The sequence below is a fragment of the Chelmon rostratus genome, chromosome 14 (genome assembly GCF_017976325.1).
Source record: "Chelmon rostratus isolate fCheRos1 chromosome 14, fCheRos1.pri, whole genome shotgun sequence".
Taxonomy (NCBI): domain Eukaryota; kingdom Metazoa; phylum Chordata; class Actinopteri; order Chaetodontiformes; family Chaetodontidae; genus Chelmon; species Chelmon rostratus.
The window spans coordinates 17356473-17370578 of NC_055671.1; the positions used below are offsets into that span (position 1 = coordinate 17356473).

The following is a 14106-nucleotide window of genomic DNA, read 5'->3' on the forward strand; positions in this document are numbered from 1 at the left end:
TTTTTATTATGCTGTTTAATCTGCTCCACTTTGTTACTGTACTCTTTTATGCATTTATGTGCATCATTTACAGTAATATTCTTATTGTTTTTTATATCATGCTTTTTTCATCTTATGTACAGAACTTTAAATGACAGAACGCTATTCAACAACAAGGCGACAACTTGCCTTGGCTTACCTTATCAGGAGTGCAATCAGTATCTCTGAACTGCAGCAACTCACTGAATGTCAAGCTCAACTTCTTTCCATGAAAAAGCCACAACTCCCAATCCCCACTGTGCTTAGTGTTAGAAAATGGACAGATGCTGTCCATTGTTGAAATTTCTGTAGAATGCAGCATCATTAAAATGTATTCTTCCCAGTAAATTTTCTCTGAATACGACAGTGTAAATTTGCACACGCTTTGGAAGGAGACTGAACATTCAAGAGCCTGCGTAACATCCAATGAAATGTGCAATCAAACACACATTTTACATCTCCTGCTATCCGTGCCATCTTCCTTGTATGCATATGCATTAGAGAGAGGCCTACTTCACTGATTACATGCAAGTTGTGCCTCAGATGACGGAAAACAACTTGCATTTGCGGCTGTTAGATGATTAGCACAGATTGATTTAGATGCATAATGCATCAGAAATAAAGGCAGAGAGACAAGAGACAAGGAGAAAAGTGATAGATGGATACATAGAAACAAACAGAGAGTGGCGAGGTATTTTTAAGTTGTGGCGTCAAAGTTCTGGACAACTTGTGCACTTCCAGTAACCATTGGAGCAGCTCAGGGAGATGGCCAACAGCATAAAAGAGCAACCTTGAAAACAGCTGTGAGCTTTCAACAAGGCTGTAGAGCAATGAGAAGAAAATAGACTTCTGAATGAAATAATAAAGAATCAGTAATGGTGAGGAAAAAAAGACACTGTTTCCATGGTAAAGGACAAGGATGGAAGCTCTGATAGCTTTCTCGTGTTTTCCGGCTGGGTGCAAGGAATAATGTTTTGACCAGCACTCTTCCTTAGATGGCATTAAGTGCCATCCATCTCCACCATAACACTAGTACCTAAAACATTAAATCTTAATTATGTCACTCAGGTGGACCCTTTTAGACATGCCTTGCTTTATGTGAGGAAGTACCTGTCTCTGGCACAGACTCAATAGATGGATGGATGGACGGATGCAAAGATGGGGCAGAGCAGGGTGTGAGAACTTGAAAATATCTGGTGTTTTTCAGGTTGCTGAAATCTTATCATCTATATTCATCTCTCAGAGCATCTCTGTGTTTATGGAAATGCTCCAAAGACGAGCACATCAAAGGAGATGCCATGTGTTCTCCACTGCAGGCAGATCTGAGGTTTTGCCTGCTAATTCGGTACCTGAAGATCCACAGAGGTCTGCGCCTGTGTGTGCGCGCCTGCTGTTACATGTTTGTGTGTGTACTCGTGTTTGTTTGTTTTTTTCTTTCATGCATATGCATATCCGCGGCTGCGTACGTAATGATGGAGAGTACTGCAGTTAAGTGTTGTGTTCACAGCCACCCTCGCTGAGGACAATCTGACAGTTTCGTGCATTCTTCCTCTTCACATTTAGTGCCATCGTCACTCTGCTCTATATGCAGCAGTCAGAACGTGCCCCTACTACTGAGCAGATCTCAATTAACATTTCATCTCAGGTTGCATGTAAAGCAGCAGGGAAGTGCCCTGTCCTCTGCAGTTTTACATGTTCAAAGAAGTTCTAAGGAGGGTAACAGCAGCTATGGAAACAGCTATGTGCCTACCATTAGCATCCACATCAAGTTCCCTTGAACTATCATCTTTGCATGTTTTACATTCAATCTAATAAAGAACCCCACATCTAATGAACCTCCATGCTTATTATCAACCCACATGAAATTGGCCCTGCACCTATGGCAACAACACTGCGAGCCGCTCGTGCACATCGAGTTCTTGCTAGAAACCTCCCTCAACAAGCTCTACTCTTAATTAAACAAAACAAAAAATACAATAACAATTACAACCTAATAATTGAAAGTGTATGTGAATGCTTCTGGTTAATAATTCAGGCTGTCAGATTGCAAAAATAAACATTTGCACTTGTGGAGCTCACATGCTGGACTGCTAACGGCCAATCACCTGGACTGTGTCAGCACGCCCTACTTAACTGACCTCTGGCAGTGAATTTGCAGGCTTCACTCAGACCAGATCACATAGATTAGCTACCATTGGCATGCCAGGTTGACTTGTTTCTCTCAGTGGTACACTCAGGAAAAATAGGCCAGTTTGTGATGTTCCCAATATGTGAGGTTATACTGATGTGCACAGCTGGAATGCTTGACGTAAACAAACTCTTTGACATCAACAATAAAGCTGTCTTGTGTTAGTTAGTGGATTAAAACCCTGTCAATCAATAAGAGAGTCTGTGTTTTCAGGTTTGAGGCTGCAGGATGAGCTTTCCGTCTGCACATAAATTGCAGTGCTGTTAACTTTCTGGAAATGCACGTAAAAACAGGCCATATTAACACAAGGAGAAACAAAATATCGGCGGACTAGTTTTAAAAGTATCCTAAATTCACCTTCTGTGTACTTGTGGCCTTAAAATAGAAATGCACGAACCCTTTTGGAATAAGGGTAGCCAGAAAAGACCTATATTTATCCACAGGATCTCTTCGGACAAAGATAGAGCTCACAGGGCTGAGGCAGCAGGGGCGGCTATAGTGAAAAACTTTAGATAGAACACTGTCTTAGGCGTGTCATGTGCCAAAATCCATGACCCTGCTTCACGTTTACTGTGATGCTTATTGAGCTACGGAAAAGAGACTAATCACCACCGCTGCTATTTCACACCGCCATCCAAATCTATCCCAGAAATCTGAAATCGCTCTGACCTTAATACCTCCTGGGTGATGAATATGACAGAAACTGTAAGCAAGAGGCAGCTATGAGCTCTGTCATCTGCTCCTCAAACTGTCTTAACATCGATATGGGAAAAGAAGAAGACTGACATAGTCATGCTATCAGCTACATTTTAGGAATTCTGAGACACGAACACACATGATAGTCATTAATGGGAGACATGACAGATTGACAGTTTGTCAGAATTCTCCGTTGTAACTGTTTCCAAGCGATGACGAGAGGCAGATAGTGTATAATGGCTCGACCGAGTTCAATACACTGCAGGTTTCCCATTTAAAGGGATGGATTTTTAAATGCCTTTTGCTGAGAACTGATGCTAATCGCTAGACTTGAATGCAACAGGTGGCAGGTTGGACTCAGGACTGCAGTCACGAAACTGGCGTAAAACGTCTTCTCTTGTGAAATTTCATCCACGCTAGCAGAAGACTCCAAACCTACATTCATTGTGTTTAAAGCATGTTCCTGCTAACTATTAGCCAGAAATTTAAACAACGGATGACTGATTTAATTTAAGCGGCTTTATTGTCATTTGTTTTATATAACATTATGGCAACTGCAAACAAATGTGTGGGCGCGTATGTTGTTGGCAAGTTATCTGTTTGTTATTTGTTACTTGTTTAGCAAGGATCTTTTGTTTGGCCACAGCTACATGTAGCATTGTACTGCTTTTGTTATCTTATATAGCATCGACATTATAGGTGTGGAGGGATGCAGTTACATGAGCAGCTCAACATTTTCACACCAGGGAACTATTAAGGTGTGATGTTGTAAAAAGATTAAGATAAAATATGCAGTATAGAGACTTTTCAATACTTTCTATGGGGAAAGGACCAATAATATACATCTCTACTTAACTGCAGTGAATCTGCAGGCTTTCACTCCAGTGGAAAACAGTTGGCATCGATTAGCTACCACTGGCGTGCAATGGTAAGGAAAATTAGGCCAGTTTGTGATGTTCCCAATGTTGTTTCCCCAAAGTTAAAGGCTCAATCATTAAATTCTGAGACTATTTAAATGTGAGGTCATACTGACGTGCACAGCTGGAATGTTTGACTTAAAGATGATGTAAACATAAAATACGCTGTCTAGTGTTGGTGGATTTAAAACCCTGTCAATCAATAAGAGAGTGATAGCAGAGTCCACTTCTGTGGTTTAAGGTTTGAGGCGCCTTTAAATTGTGGTGCTTTCAACTCTCTGGAAATGTATGTAAAAACAGGCCATATACATTAACACAATGAGAAACAAATGATGGGTGTACCAAGGACCAATGATGTAATACTAGACGGCCAATATTATCCTGCTGAAAGGACCAAAAGCTTTGTTTTTGGTCATTTTTCATATAATATGTAAAATGTAAGAAATGTGTCACTAGTTGGAAGGCAATAGAGGCAAATTTACTTATTATTAAACGCAAGTTAACAGAAAATTAAACGTAATGACACTCCTGAAGTGTGATTTGCTATAATGGCCAACGTCCCGTGTATAATGTCCATCAAGCCAATTTAGGCTCTTGTTGCCCAGTGAGGGGAGCAAATTAGCATTACGATATGTCCTAGTGCTGTTAAGGTTAGAAACTAAAAATAGAAAATAAAATAATAATAATTGCAGCGTGTCCCAAATTGTGGTTACGTAATGATTTTCATCAGCCACCACCTCTCAAATGCTTGAGGTGAGTCTGCAGAACAGCAAACATCACCTGACCCAAACAGAAAACCTGAGTAGGGCTTCCTCGCTGTGACATCACTTCCTCCTGTCACGGCCCGTCCCAGTGGATCCTGGGAACCACATCTGAAGCTTACCCAACGACTGATCGATGGCAAAACATTTGCGATGACATTCCCTCTGCTTCTACTAGAGGCTTTTGTGCCAAACCTGGACGCCGCCATACCTTTTGATGCGAAACAGCATCCGGCTTTACGCTGGGGTTAATGTGTGCTGATAGCCATCAGACATCACTACACATAGTAACTGTCACAATGAGTCACAAAGTAGCATAGATTACTGAAAGCATGCCCGGGGCCTTGAGAGATGTCTTATGTAAGAGGTCTCATACATGAATCACAAACGACTTCCAATGCAACTTCCCGAGCAGCAGCTCCCTTTTAATTATCGAACGGCAGACCTGTTGCTGTCGCGATGACGTCCGATCCGCAGACGCTACCTTCGCGCATGTGTTTACCCGGAGAGCTCGCGCTTGGCCCTGTGATTACTCCAGAAGCGAGGGGGGGAAATGTCACCTGCGTGTGATCCTGCCTCAGTTCATTATGTTTCAACCACTCATGCACAACTTATAAAATCCATATCCCGCTCTGGGTGCAAGACTGGACAAGGTGTAGTGTTTACTCAAGCGTGCTGTGAGCACTACTTGTGCATGCAATTACAAAACACACACAGCAACACACAGGCCTGACGGTGCAGGCTGGGCAGGGAGCCCTTGGGTTGCGATCGGGCTTGACGGCGATTGAACGTCGACTGATTTATCTGCCTCCATTTTTCACCCTCCGGCAACACAAGACGAAAGCGGTGCGAGGAGCCCGACCATCCCTCCTCTTGACTACTCTTATCTCAGTGCTCGGGAATGATGCCTTGACAGGGACGACCGATGCAGCTTCCTTCCACAAACTCAAATGTGCACCTCTGTGAAAGCAGAAATGGCAGTCCTCCACCGCCTGCAAGACAAGGATCAGTCCATATGTGGTCCCCTTGTCCTTATTGTGCCTTTACACTTGTATACTCTGTGATTGTCTGCCATTTTGAATTGCTTTTTTTTCTCCCCTTCTCATTGCAAATACGTGGGATGAAACGCGCTCATTCATCCTCAAGTTGTCTTTAACACAAACGACTCTTTGCTCATTATTCCAGTTGGGCCATGTCGGCCGCATGCGTTCAGTAATGAGGCTTTGGCTCTTAGAATAGACTTGATCCTTAAAGGTAGCTTAGCACAGACTATATGTAGCCTTAGCTTCGAGCGAATTAGCCTGCCACCGTGCTATTTCTAACGGCGGGCAGATTGTGGGAGACATGGGGCAAACTGTCCCCCTCACAGGCGTCTGCATCTGTACAAATGCGCCGTTTTAAATCGCCAAATCACCCGACGCGCCTCCACAGCTGCTTGTCGCTTTTGTTGCCCGTAAATAAAAACACAAAGAGGCGAGAAACCTCCCCAGAAGCGCGATACATGTGTCGCCGTGTCCGAAAAATGCCCATTACACCTCCGTGTCGAACCACAGCGATAATAAAGCGATATATGCGCACACACTACGCGCTTTGCTCGTTTCACCCAAAACTATACATCCCCCTTCAGCCGCCTCGGCGCTCAAATAACAGGGCTGTGTTGCCATCGGATGCGAGGCACCGCAAGAAAAAGGATGTAAAATAAATGGGAAAAAAAATGCAACCCCAACAGAGGCGACACAGAATGACGCTTCGCAGAGGAAATATCCCGCATTCATGTCTTACCTTGTCGGGAGATTAACGACAATAAACGCCCAGAGAAGCAGCTTCAGGGGCAGGGAAGGCTTCGCCATTGCTGTCGAGCACTTGGAGGCTAAATTTGGCGAAGCCATCATCACCATCTTCGTTTCCTCTTTATTGCAGATGGACGTGTCCGTCTATTTACTGGGTTCCCTCTCCACGATACATTACGCACGTTTGCGGCAGCGGGTCTGCAAATCTAGACCCGAGGCGGACGTGCGGTGGAGTCGGATCAGCCAAAACAAAATCGATGCGAGTCGAAAGCTTGATTTCGTATCGCTCGTTTTTTTTTTTCTCCCTCCTCTCTCTTTTCCGTGTCTGTTGCCGAATCGACAGCCTAACAGGGGCCCTCAAAAACTGCCACAGACGGCGAAGCCTCCCCCCCCCCTCCTCTCTTGTAATGAGCTCCACTGATATGGAGCAGCTGAGAAAACCGGTGGAGCCTCGGTCTGAATGCAGATTAACACTGGGGTCAGAGAGGAGCTGATGCACGTTGCTGCAGCGCGGATCAACACATGCGTGGTTTCGCCGAGCGGAAGCAGGGGAGCACAGAAGAGGGGAGAAGAGCCTTAGCTTGATGCTACAGGAAAAAGAAAAACAAATGGTGGTTTTATTTCTTACTGCCAGCACACTACGGGTGCATATCACGTGATGCTTATATTTTCAGCATCAGAAAATTACATGGCTTCTGGTGCGAGTGGAAAACTTGATAATTATTGCCAATTAATGTGAGTCAGCAATTAGCAAAAGTCAGTGAGGGGGCTCCAAAAAATGAGATCAAAGGTGACTTCTTGGGGTCCCTGACAGGTCCCAAATTTTATGCAGCATGTGTGGCCCCGATGAGCGTGTGTAGAGGACAGGAAGTTGTCATCATGCTTCGCTGGCACAGAAACTCTTTTTGTAAGTAATGACACGAGTCCTGTCAGGTGGAGGAGCGTGTCTGAGTGTGTGCGTGCGCGTGCATGCGTGCGTCCATGGCTCAGCTTGGGATCCCTAAATGAGCTGCAGGCGCGGGTCCGGTCCGGTCACGCTTTCAGCACCTTGGACAGCTCCATTAGTTTCATCTGCGTTACAAACCACCAATCAGCACCAAGGACAGCTTCCAGTCAGTTTGTAGCGGCTTAAATCAGAGGGATGCTGCTTGATCTAGCGGGAAATAAATAAATAAATGCTGACATCCCCCGAAATTGGGGCCCAGAAATCCGTTTAGTTTGCTTCCCTGTTTTGATTTTGTAATTAATTGATGGTTTGACTGAATGAAGTTAAGTAGGAAAGTGCCAGAGGGCGCATTTACATTTGGACAACTTGCACAATTCTTCTGTGATATATCTGGTTTTCCAGGTCTTCGGACATATCTTTCCATAGCAATCCGGGGAGAGTGTCCTGAGGTTTGCATTGTCCTTTGTAAGGTGCTCCAGTACCCATTTAAAAAATAAAAATAAAAATAAAAAAATCCTTATATAAGTATGCTAATGCTCCTGCTTTGGTAGGGTGTAACTTATTTCCAAGGACTCCTTGAGGGGATGTTTGAGGAAAAAAATATGTGTTCATAATCTAAAATACAAAACGGTAGCCTGTCCCGCGCTGTCTCATAAATTACTTTGATACCACTGTTACACTTCACAATATCTCCCCCCCTCCGCTCCCCCTCTCCCGCCCTCTCTCTCCCTCTGGACACACACACACACACAGCTTGAATGGAGAGTTTAAAATCTCACTTCGGAGGAGAACGAGAGGGAAATGAGCAGAAATAAACAGATAAATAAATGAAACAATTGGTTCTTGTTAGGGCCGTGTGCGTGATGTGAATGGCATGAGCAGAGCTGGTCACGCGTCTTCGGCAGAGTTGTTCTTCCTTCTGTTTTGACTGACCCAAGGACACATTTGTGTTTATATACCTGAGCTCACCTGAACTGCATTTCTTGTATAAATCGTTTTAGTCACTGACAGATGTGAAGAACAGCTTGTCTTCATATACAGTCTATCAACACAAAATGACTAAAGTGTGAAAAAGCAGTGTTTTCTTCTTCTATATTTTGTCCCCGTCCAGTAGCAAGTTGTTGGTCAGTGACGCACAAAAACAAACAAAAGCACACTTAATTGATCTAAATTAAAGTGAAACCTACCTGAAGCGGGGAGACCGGTGAGAACTCAGCAGAGTGGCAGGTGCAGTGAAAACAAGCAGGTGCTCGCAGAGCCGTCATGTTGCCATGGCGCATTAGCCCAAGTTCCCCTCTGAACGTTTATTCCACAGGCGCACAGGCCGTGAACATGCCGCACACGTCACTTTTTGGTCCCACAAGGCTGTTTTTTCATACGTTTGTGGACTTTTATACTTCAGTTCACCGAGAATGACAACCAGCCATTGTCTGCTTTCTGTTTTTCAACATTATTCATTAAGGTTTGACTCTGGCAATCAGACTTGATTGCAGCTGTTGCCGCCTAAGTGTGACATGCATGGAAGATTAGGTGTGTCTGATTTGAAAACACCATCGTGTGTTTATTTGTGGCAAGTGAGGCTCAGCGTAGGTTAATCATCTTAAGGAAATTGACAGATGCTTCATCAGCCATGCAGCACTCCTCAAAGCGGAGTAAGCTAGCAGCCACTCCCGAATAAAGATGAGATAAAGGGAGGGTGTCTCTTGAAATATTTAACACATACTCCTATAAACAGCTTGCAGTTCACATTCCTTGGCCATACTGTACCTCAACACTTCGTTTACTGTGATCAAAGGTTTCACAAGCCAAACGGGGGACATATTTAGGTCATTCTGACACTTGTTTTCTGCTTTAAAATATGGCTATCCTTGAAAAGCCACTGGATTTGTTTTGCTAAAACATGGCTATGAACTGAATAAAAAGCAACAAAGCGTAATCTCCATTATCCTCACATGCTGCCTGTATAAATATTCTACATAGCTACAGCCTTGGAAATGTAAATTTAGGCCGTACTCATCATATACTGTAAATTAAACAGAGGCACACACACACACACACACACACACACACACATACATGTATGGCCTATATCATTCGGTCCCCAGGGCCGGATATCTCTCTCTGCCCTGCGGCCATGTCACCGCAGCCGTCTAGAGACTCTGGCCATGCAGGTCATGACCCAAACTTCAGCGTCAGAGCTGCTGGTTAGCGGTCAGAGGTATTGATCCGGCAGAGATGGAGGAGGCAATTTAGATAAATGCTGATATATCCAATGGCCACTAAATTGCAACGCCTAATTAACCCATGTGGAAGTGAGGCATTCACGGATGGCTGATATTTAGATACCTGAATGAAAGGATGGGTGGAGGTGCGGAGGGAGGAGGCTGTTGTTTGCTTATTGCCGATTACAACATGTGGCTGGATGTTTGATTTTAGTCTATATGGCTTGTTTTGAACATTTATTCTGATTATACAAGGCAGCCAGTTAATATCCCTGGTAGAATCTGCCTCTGCTTCTCTTTTTCAGACTCTCTCTTGCACACACACACACTCTCATACACACACACACACACTAACAGAGAGAAAGCGAGAGAGATGTCAGGTTACATCCACTCGGTTCAATAGTCACAGCGCAAATTTGAGCCAAATTGGCGCCTCCCCATATCATTGATGCACCTGGGCTCTCATGCACTGACCTACCTCCAGAGAGCTATTCGTCTGCTTGTGCTTATAACACTGACAAGATACTGTACATGCAGATAGTTACCTTTATCTATCTAACAGGACCTCCACATGAAATTACAGATGTATTACACAAACCTGGTCCAAATATCTGCAGTAAGCAAAAGCGAGCATGTCTGACTGTAGTGTCATGCTGAAGTGCATGAAATGTATTGAGTATATTAGAATGCGGCATAATATAAATTACAGAAGTCTGTTACGGAGCATGCAGGGCTTTCACTTCAATGTTCAAAAAGATTGGGTGCACTGTGGGCAATGACAGTGCTGGCATGTGAAGGCTTAGTTTAGTGACGTGACTGCTTAAAAAAAAAAACCCATTCAATAATGATTTCATCTTGCACGGCACCCATTCTCTCCGCAGACAGTGTGGCATGTGTGAGTCTGGCCGCGACGATATGTTGTGTCATCTTTAGATAAGAGCTGGGGGAGGTGTAGTCTTCTATAATGGCATCATTGGACACACAGATGCCCAGTTCCACTATCATTCCAGTTTTACAACCCACACATATGCTGTCACAGCCCCACTCGGTTAGCATCAAGCTGTGGGAGCAGAATGATCTACGGTAGGCATTACTGGATATGAGAAGCAATCTGGCACTCAGGCCGAAGTGATGTAACATCAGACGTCCGAAAACAGTGGGAGAAAAACATACGCGACCAAATTTAAAACTTGTTTCGCCAGGAGATTTTGCTGTGATTCTGCTCAAGCGATGACAAAATAAATAAATAAATAAATACAAACTAACGAGCGCTGAAACTGTAGGACAGGTGCAGTATGAAGCCAGGTGGTCTGTCTATTAAACTCAGAAAATGCGCCCAACACATTTCCTCCTTACTGAGAGCTTTCGGACGTGAACATGAGAAAGCACTCTCTCTGGTCTCATGTTGCTAAAATTTTTAAACCACATCTGAAATGCCGGCAGACTGGAATCCACATTGTCTCTAAGTTGTCTCAGTCCAGCTGGCTCTGCTTTTTTATTTTCCTTGCCTCTTATATAGTCTTTATTAGGCTCCATTTAGAAATAGCTCCTTAATCTACCAACATGTCACGCTGTGTCATTTGGTGCTTTCTGCTGATTAAAGAGGGCCACCATTAAGAGTTACATCTCTGTGTCTCTTGGATTTCTGTACTTTGCTTTTACTTTCATAATGGTTTCTTTCACTCATACTTTATACATCATGTTAACTAGAAGCACAATCTGATTACCGGAACAACCAAGTGGACATTCTCAGAAGCGGCCCTGAAAATAAGCGTATCACTATTTACTCAGTGGAACTTTGCTGCATTTAGATTGAAGCAACCTCAATGCAGAATATTAACCCCCGTTGATGCCTGAATTGATCCTAAATTAAGAGGAGTTTGTTAATTTTTCTGTCGCACATACAATAGATATAAATTTAGGTATGATGCAAATTAGCGACAACAGGCGTTCATGCTTAAATGCAATCAAAAATACTTTTTTTTCAAAATTCATAATTGTGCATCATAAAAGCCATTCAAAATTCATTTATTTCATCAAAACAGCCACAAAATTGGCTTACAACTATTACATTATAACAACAAAACAACGGATGTAGTTTTTACTTTGACCGGTCCGACGAGAAACCAGTGCTTGCAAAAGGTTCCTAGGTGTGTGTTGAATATGCACAAACTGGCATTAGAGGAATGCATGTGCGATTCGGCTGCAATCTGTGATTAAAGCGGTATGATGCGAATTTGCAAAAATCAGTGTTAAGGGGTTAAATGTGCTGTATATTAAGTGTATATGAGCGGAACATGTAGGCAATTCCTTGGTCTCAAACATACTTCTTTGCTACTATTGCTGCCTCTCCCGAAAACACTGGGCCCATAAGTCCAATCTAAAGTACCTAAAGCTACATCATATTATCATATATATATTATTATTGCATTTTTAATGAAATTCATTTTCAAAATCTCAAGTTATGTTAAGTAAAGCCTGGAGGTTTGCAGCTGCCGAACACCATGATATCACCACGGAGGATTATACCACTAGAACAGGCCAACAGTCCCCCAGCTGTGGACAGCTGCAGAGGGTGTGAACTGTTCTCAGATTTGTGGGCATTCAGATCTGTCAAACTGAAGGGGGCACAGTCCACCGAATCAATCACCTCTCAGGCACGATGGCACGCCTAAACAGGGTTTTACCCTCACGCTGTTTGCATTTAGCCTGGCAGAGTGTGTGGACTGTGTTTGGATGGTGGGTGGATCTCACTTTAAATACTGGCCTTTGAGGAAAAATTACTCTCTGAGTGAGCGGATGTGATGAATGATTGACATATTAGGGTAACTTCATTTAAGCAGTGAAATACATGATGTTTATATACATACAATATAATATTGTTCTATATGATTGTGTTTTCGTTGCATGTGAAACAGAGTTGTCTTGAGCTACAAGACAATTTCTGCAGGAATCCGGCAATAAAATTCAGTCTAATTGACAGTAATCTAACTACCATCAGCCGATCTGTAATTTGAGGGTTTAGAAGCTATTGCTTCAGATTATTGAAATAATAGATTTCATTTTCTTGAAAATAAGTTTGGGACATACTGCACATTGTAATGTTTTTCATGGTCTAAAACCTTGTTTGTTGTTTTTTTTCAATGATGTTCCTTTCATACCCGATCATGATACTATCACCTGTTACCAATCAACCTGTTTACCTTTGGAATGTTCCAAACAGGTGTTTTTGGAGCGTTCCACAACTTTCCCAGGTTTTGTTGCTCCTGTCCCATTTTGTTTGAAACATGTTGCTGCATCAAATTCAGAATGAGCAGATATTTACAAAAATCAATGAAGTTGATGAGGCCAAACATTAAATATATTGTCTTTGTACTGTTTTTAATTAAGTATATATTAAAAAGCATCAGCAAGTTATCACATTCTGTTTTTATTTATGTTCTACACAGCATCCCAACTTTTTTAGAACTGAGGTTGCACTTACAGTTAAACAATACCTTCAACATAGTGCACATAGGAAATTTAAATCTAGCATAAGGTGCTCTCTTCCAGTCCATTTGAATTTGACAAATTACCTAAAGAAATCAAAGTGAAGGTTCATCAACTAGGCGGAGAAATCTAACAATGTCTTAGGTTTTCAGATGTTCACTGGGTTGAAAGGAAGTTCAACAAGACAATATGCTGCCTCTGTCTAAATTGTTCTGATCCAGTAAACCATCCATTGTATATGGATTGAACAAACCATAAAGATTATATAGAAATTCAGTTTGCTCTAAGCCTGTGACAGTGAAGCTCAGTCATCTGCTTTCCACGAGGCTTGCACACGCTCCTGAACTGTGGCTCGTGAGGCGCCTGCCAGCATCGAACCTCTCCACTGTGATTAGGGGGAAATTCAGCTGGCTGATTTCATAGCCTCTTTATATGGTATTTGGTCTGCTTGACGTTAAGCAGGTATAATCTCCACTCCCAAAGGTAGATCACAGGGAGTTTCTGCTTTCAGCTCTGGTATTATTTCTGAGGCTTTTATGTTCTCTTCAGGGTCACGGCTTTATCAAGCACAAACCACAATCGAGCCCAAAGTCACTGATGCAGATACTACAGATTACAAATGAGGGGGAAAATATGCCAAAATGGAAGAATGGTGCAAGTTGCAGGCAGGATACTGCCAAGCAAGTGAAAAGAGAGGGATGCTTGAATGTATGAGTGTGTTTTAGAGTATTTCCACATTTAAACCTAAGGAGTTTGTCTACTTTGTTTTCTAAAGCCTCTTTGTAAAGAAAAAAAACTGAAGTGTGAGAAAGCTGCAACACAGAAATGCCTCCACACAAACACACACACGTACTGGATGCAGATGCCAAAATATTTATCTGCTTTGGGATGTACTTACAGTATGATGCATTTTTCTATCAAAAGCAAATCTCCCTATCATTACACAACAGTTGCCATCAAGATTAGCGGCTCCGCTTGCGGAATGCTAATGCCTTGAAAATTCCAGCAATGCTTGCAGCGCCGCAGAGAACCGCTTCACAGTGAAAAAACATTTCTGCCTGTGGCCTTCATCGCACCCT

The 14106-nt window shown here is 42.9% G+C and overlaps 1 protein-coding gene across 3 annotated transcripts in view; it reads right to left on the reverse strand.

The window, feature by feature from the left end:
- gabrg2 (gamma-aminobutyric acid type A receptor subunit gamma2) overlaps nucleotides 1-6481 on the reverse strand; it is a 49087-nt gene extending 42606 nt beyond the window's left edge. For all 3 annotated transcript variants that reach the window (XM_041951747.1, XM_041951746.1, XM_041951745.1), the window contains exon 1: nucleotides 6363-6481. In XM_041951747.1, the coding sequence (XP_041807681.1) occupies nucleotides 6363-6478 (116 nt within the window). In that variant the 5' untranslated portion in view covers nucleotides 6479-6481. The remainder of the gene's footprint in view (nucleotides 1-6362) is intronic.
- Between the last annotated feature and the right edge of the window lie 7625 nt (nucleotides 6482-14106).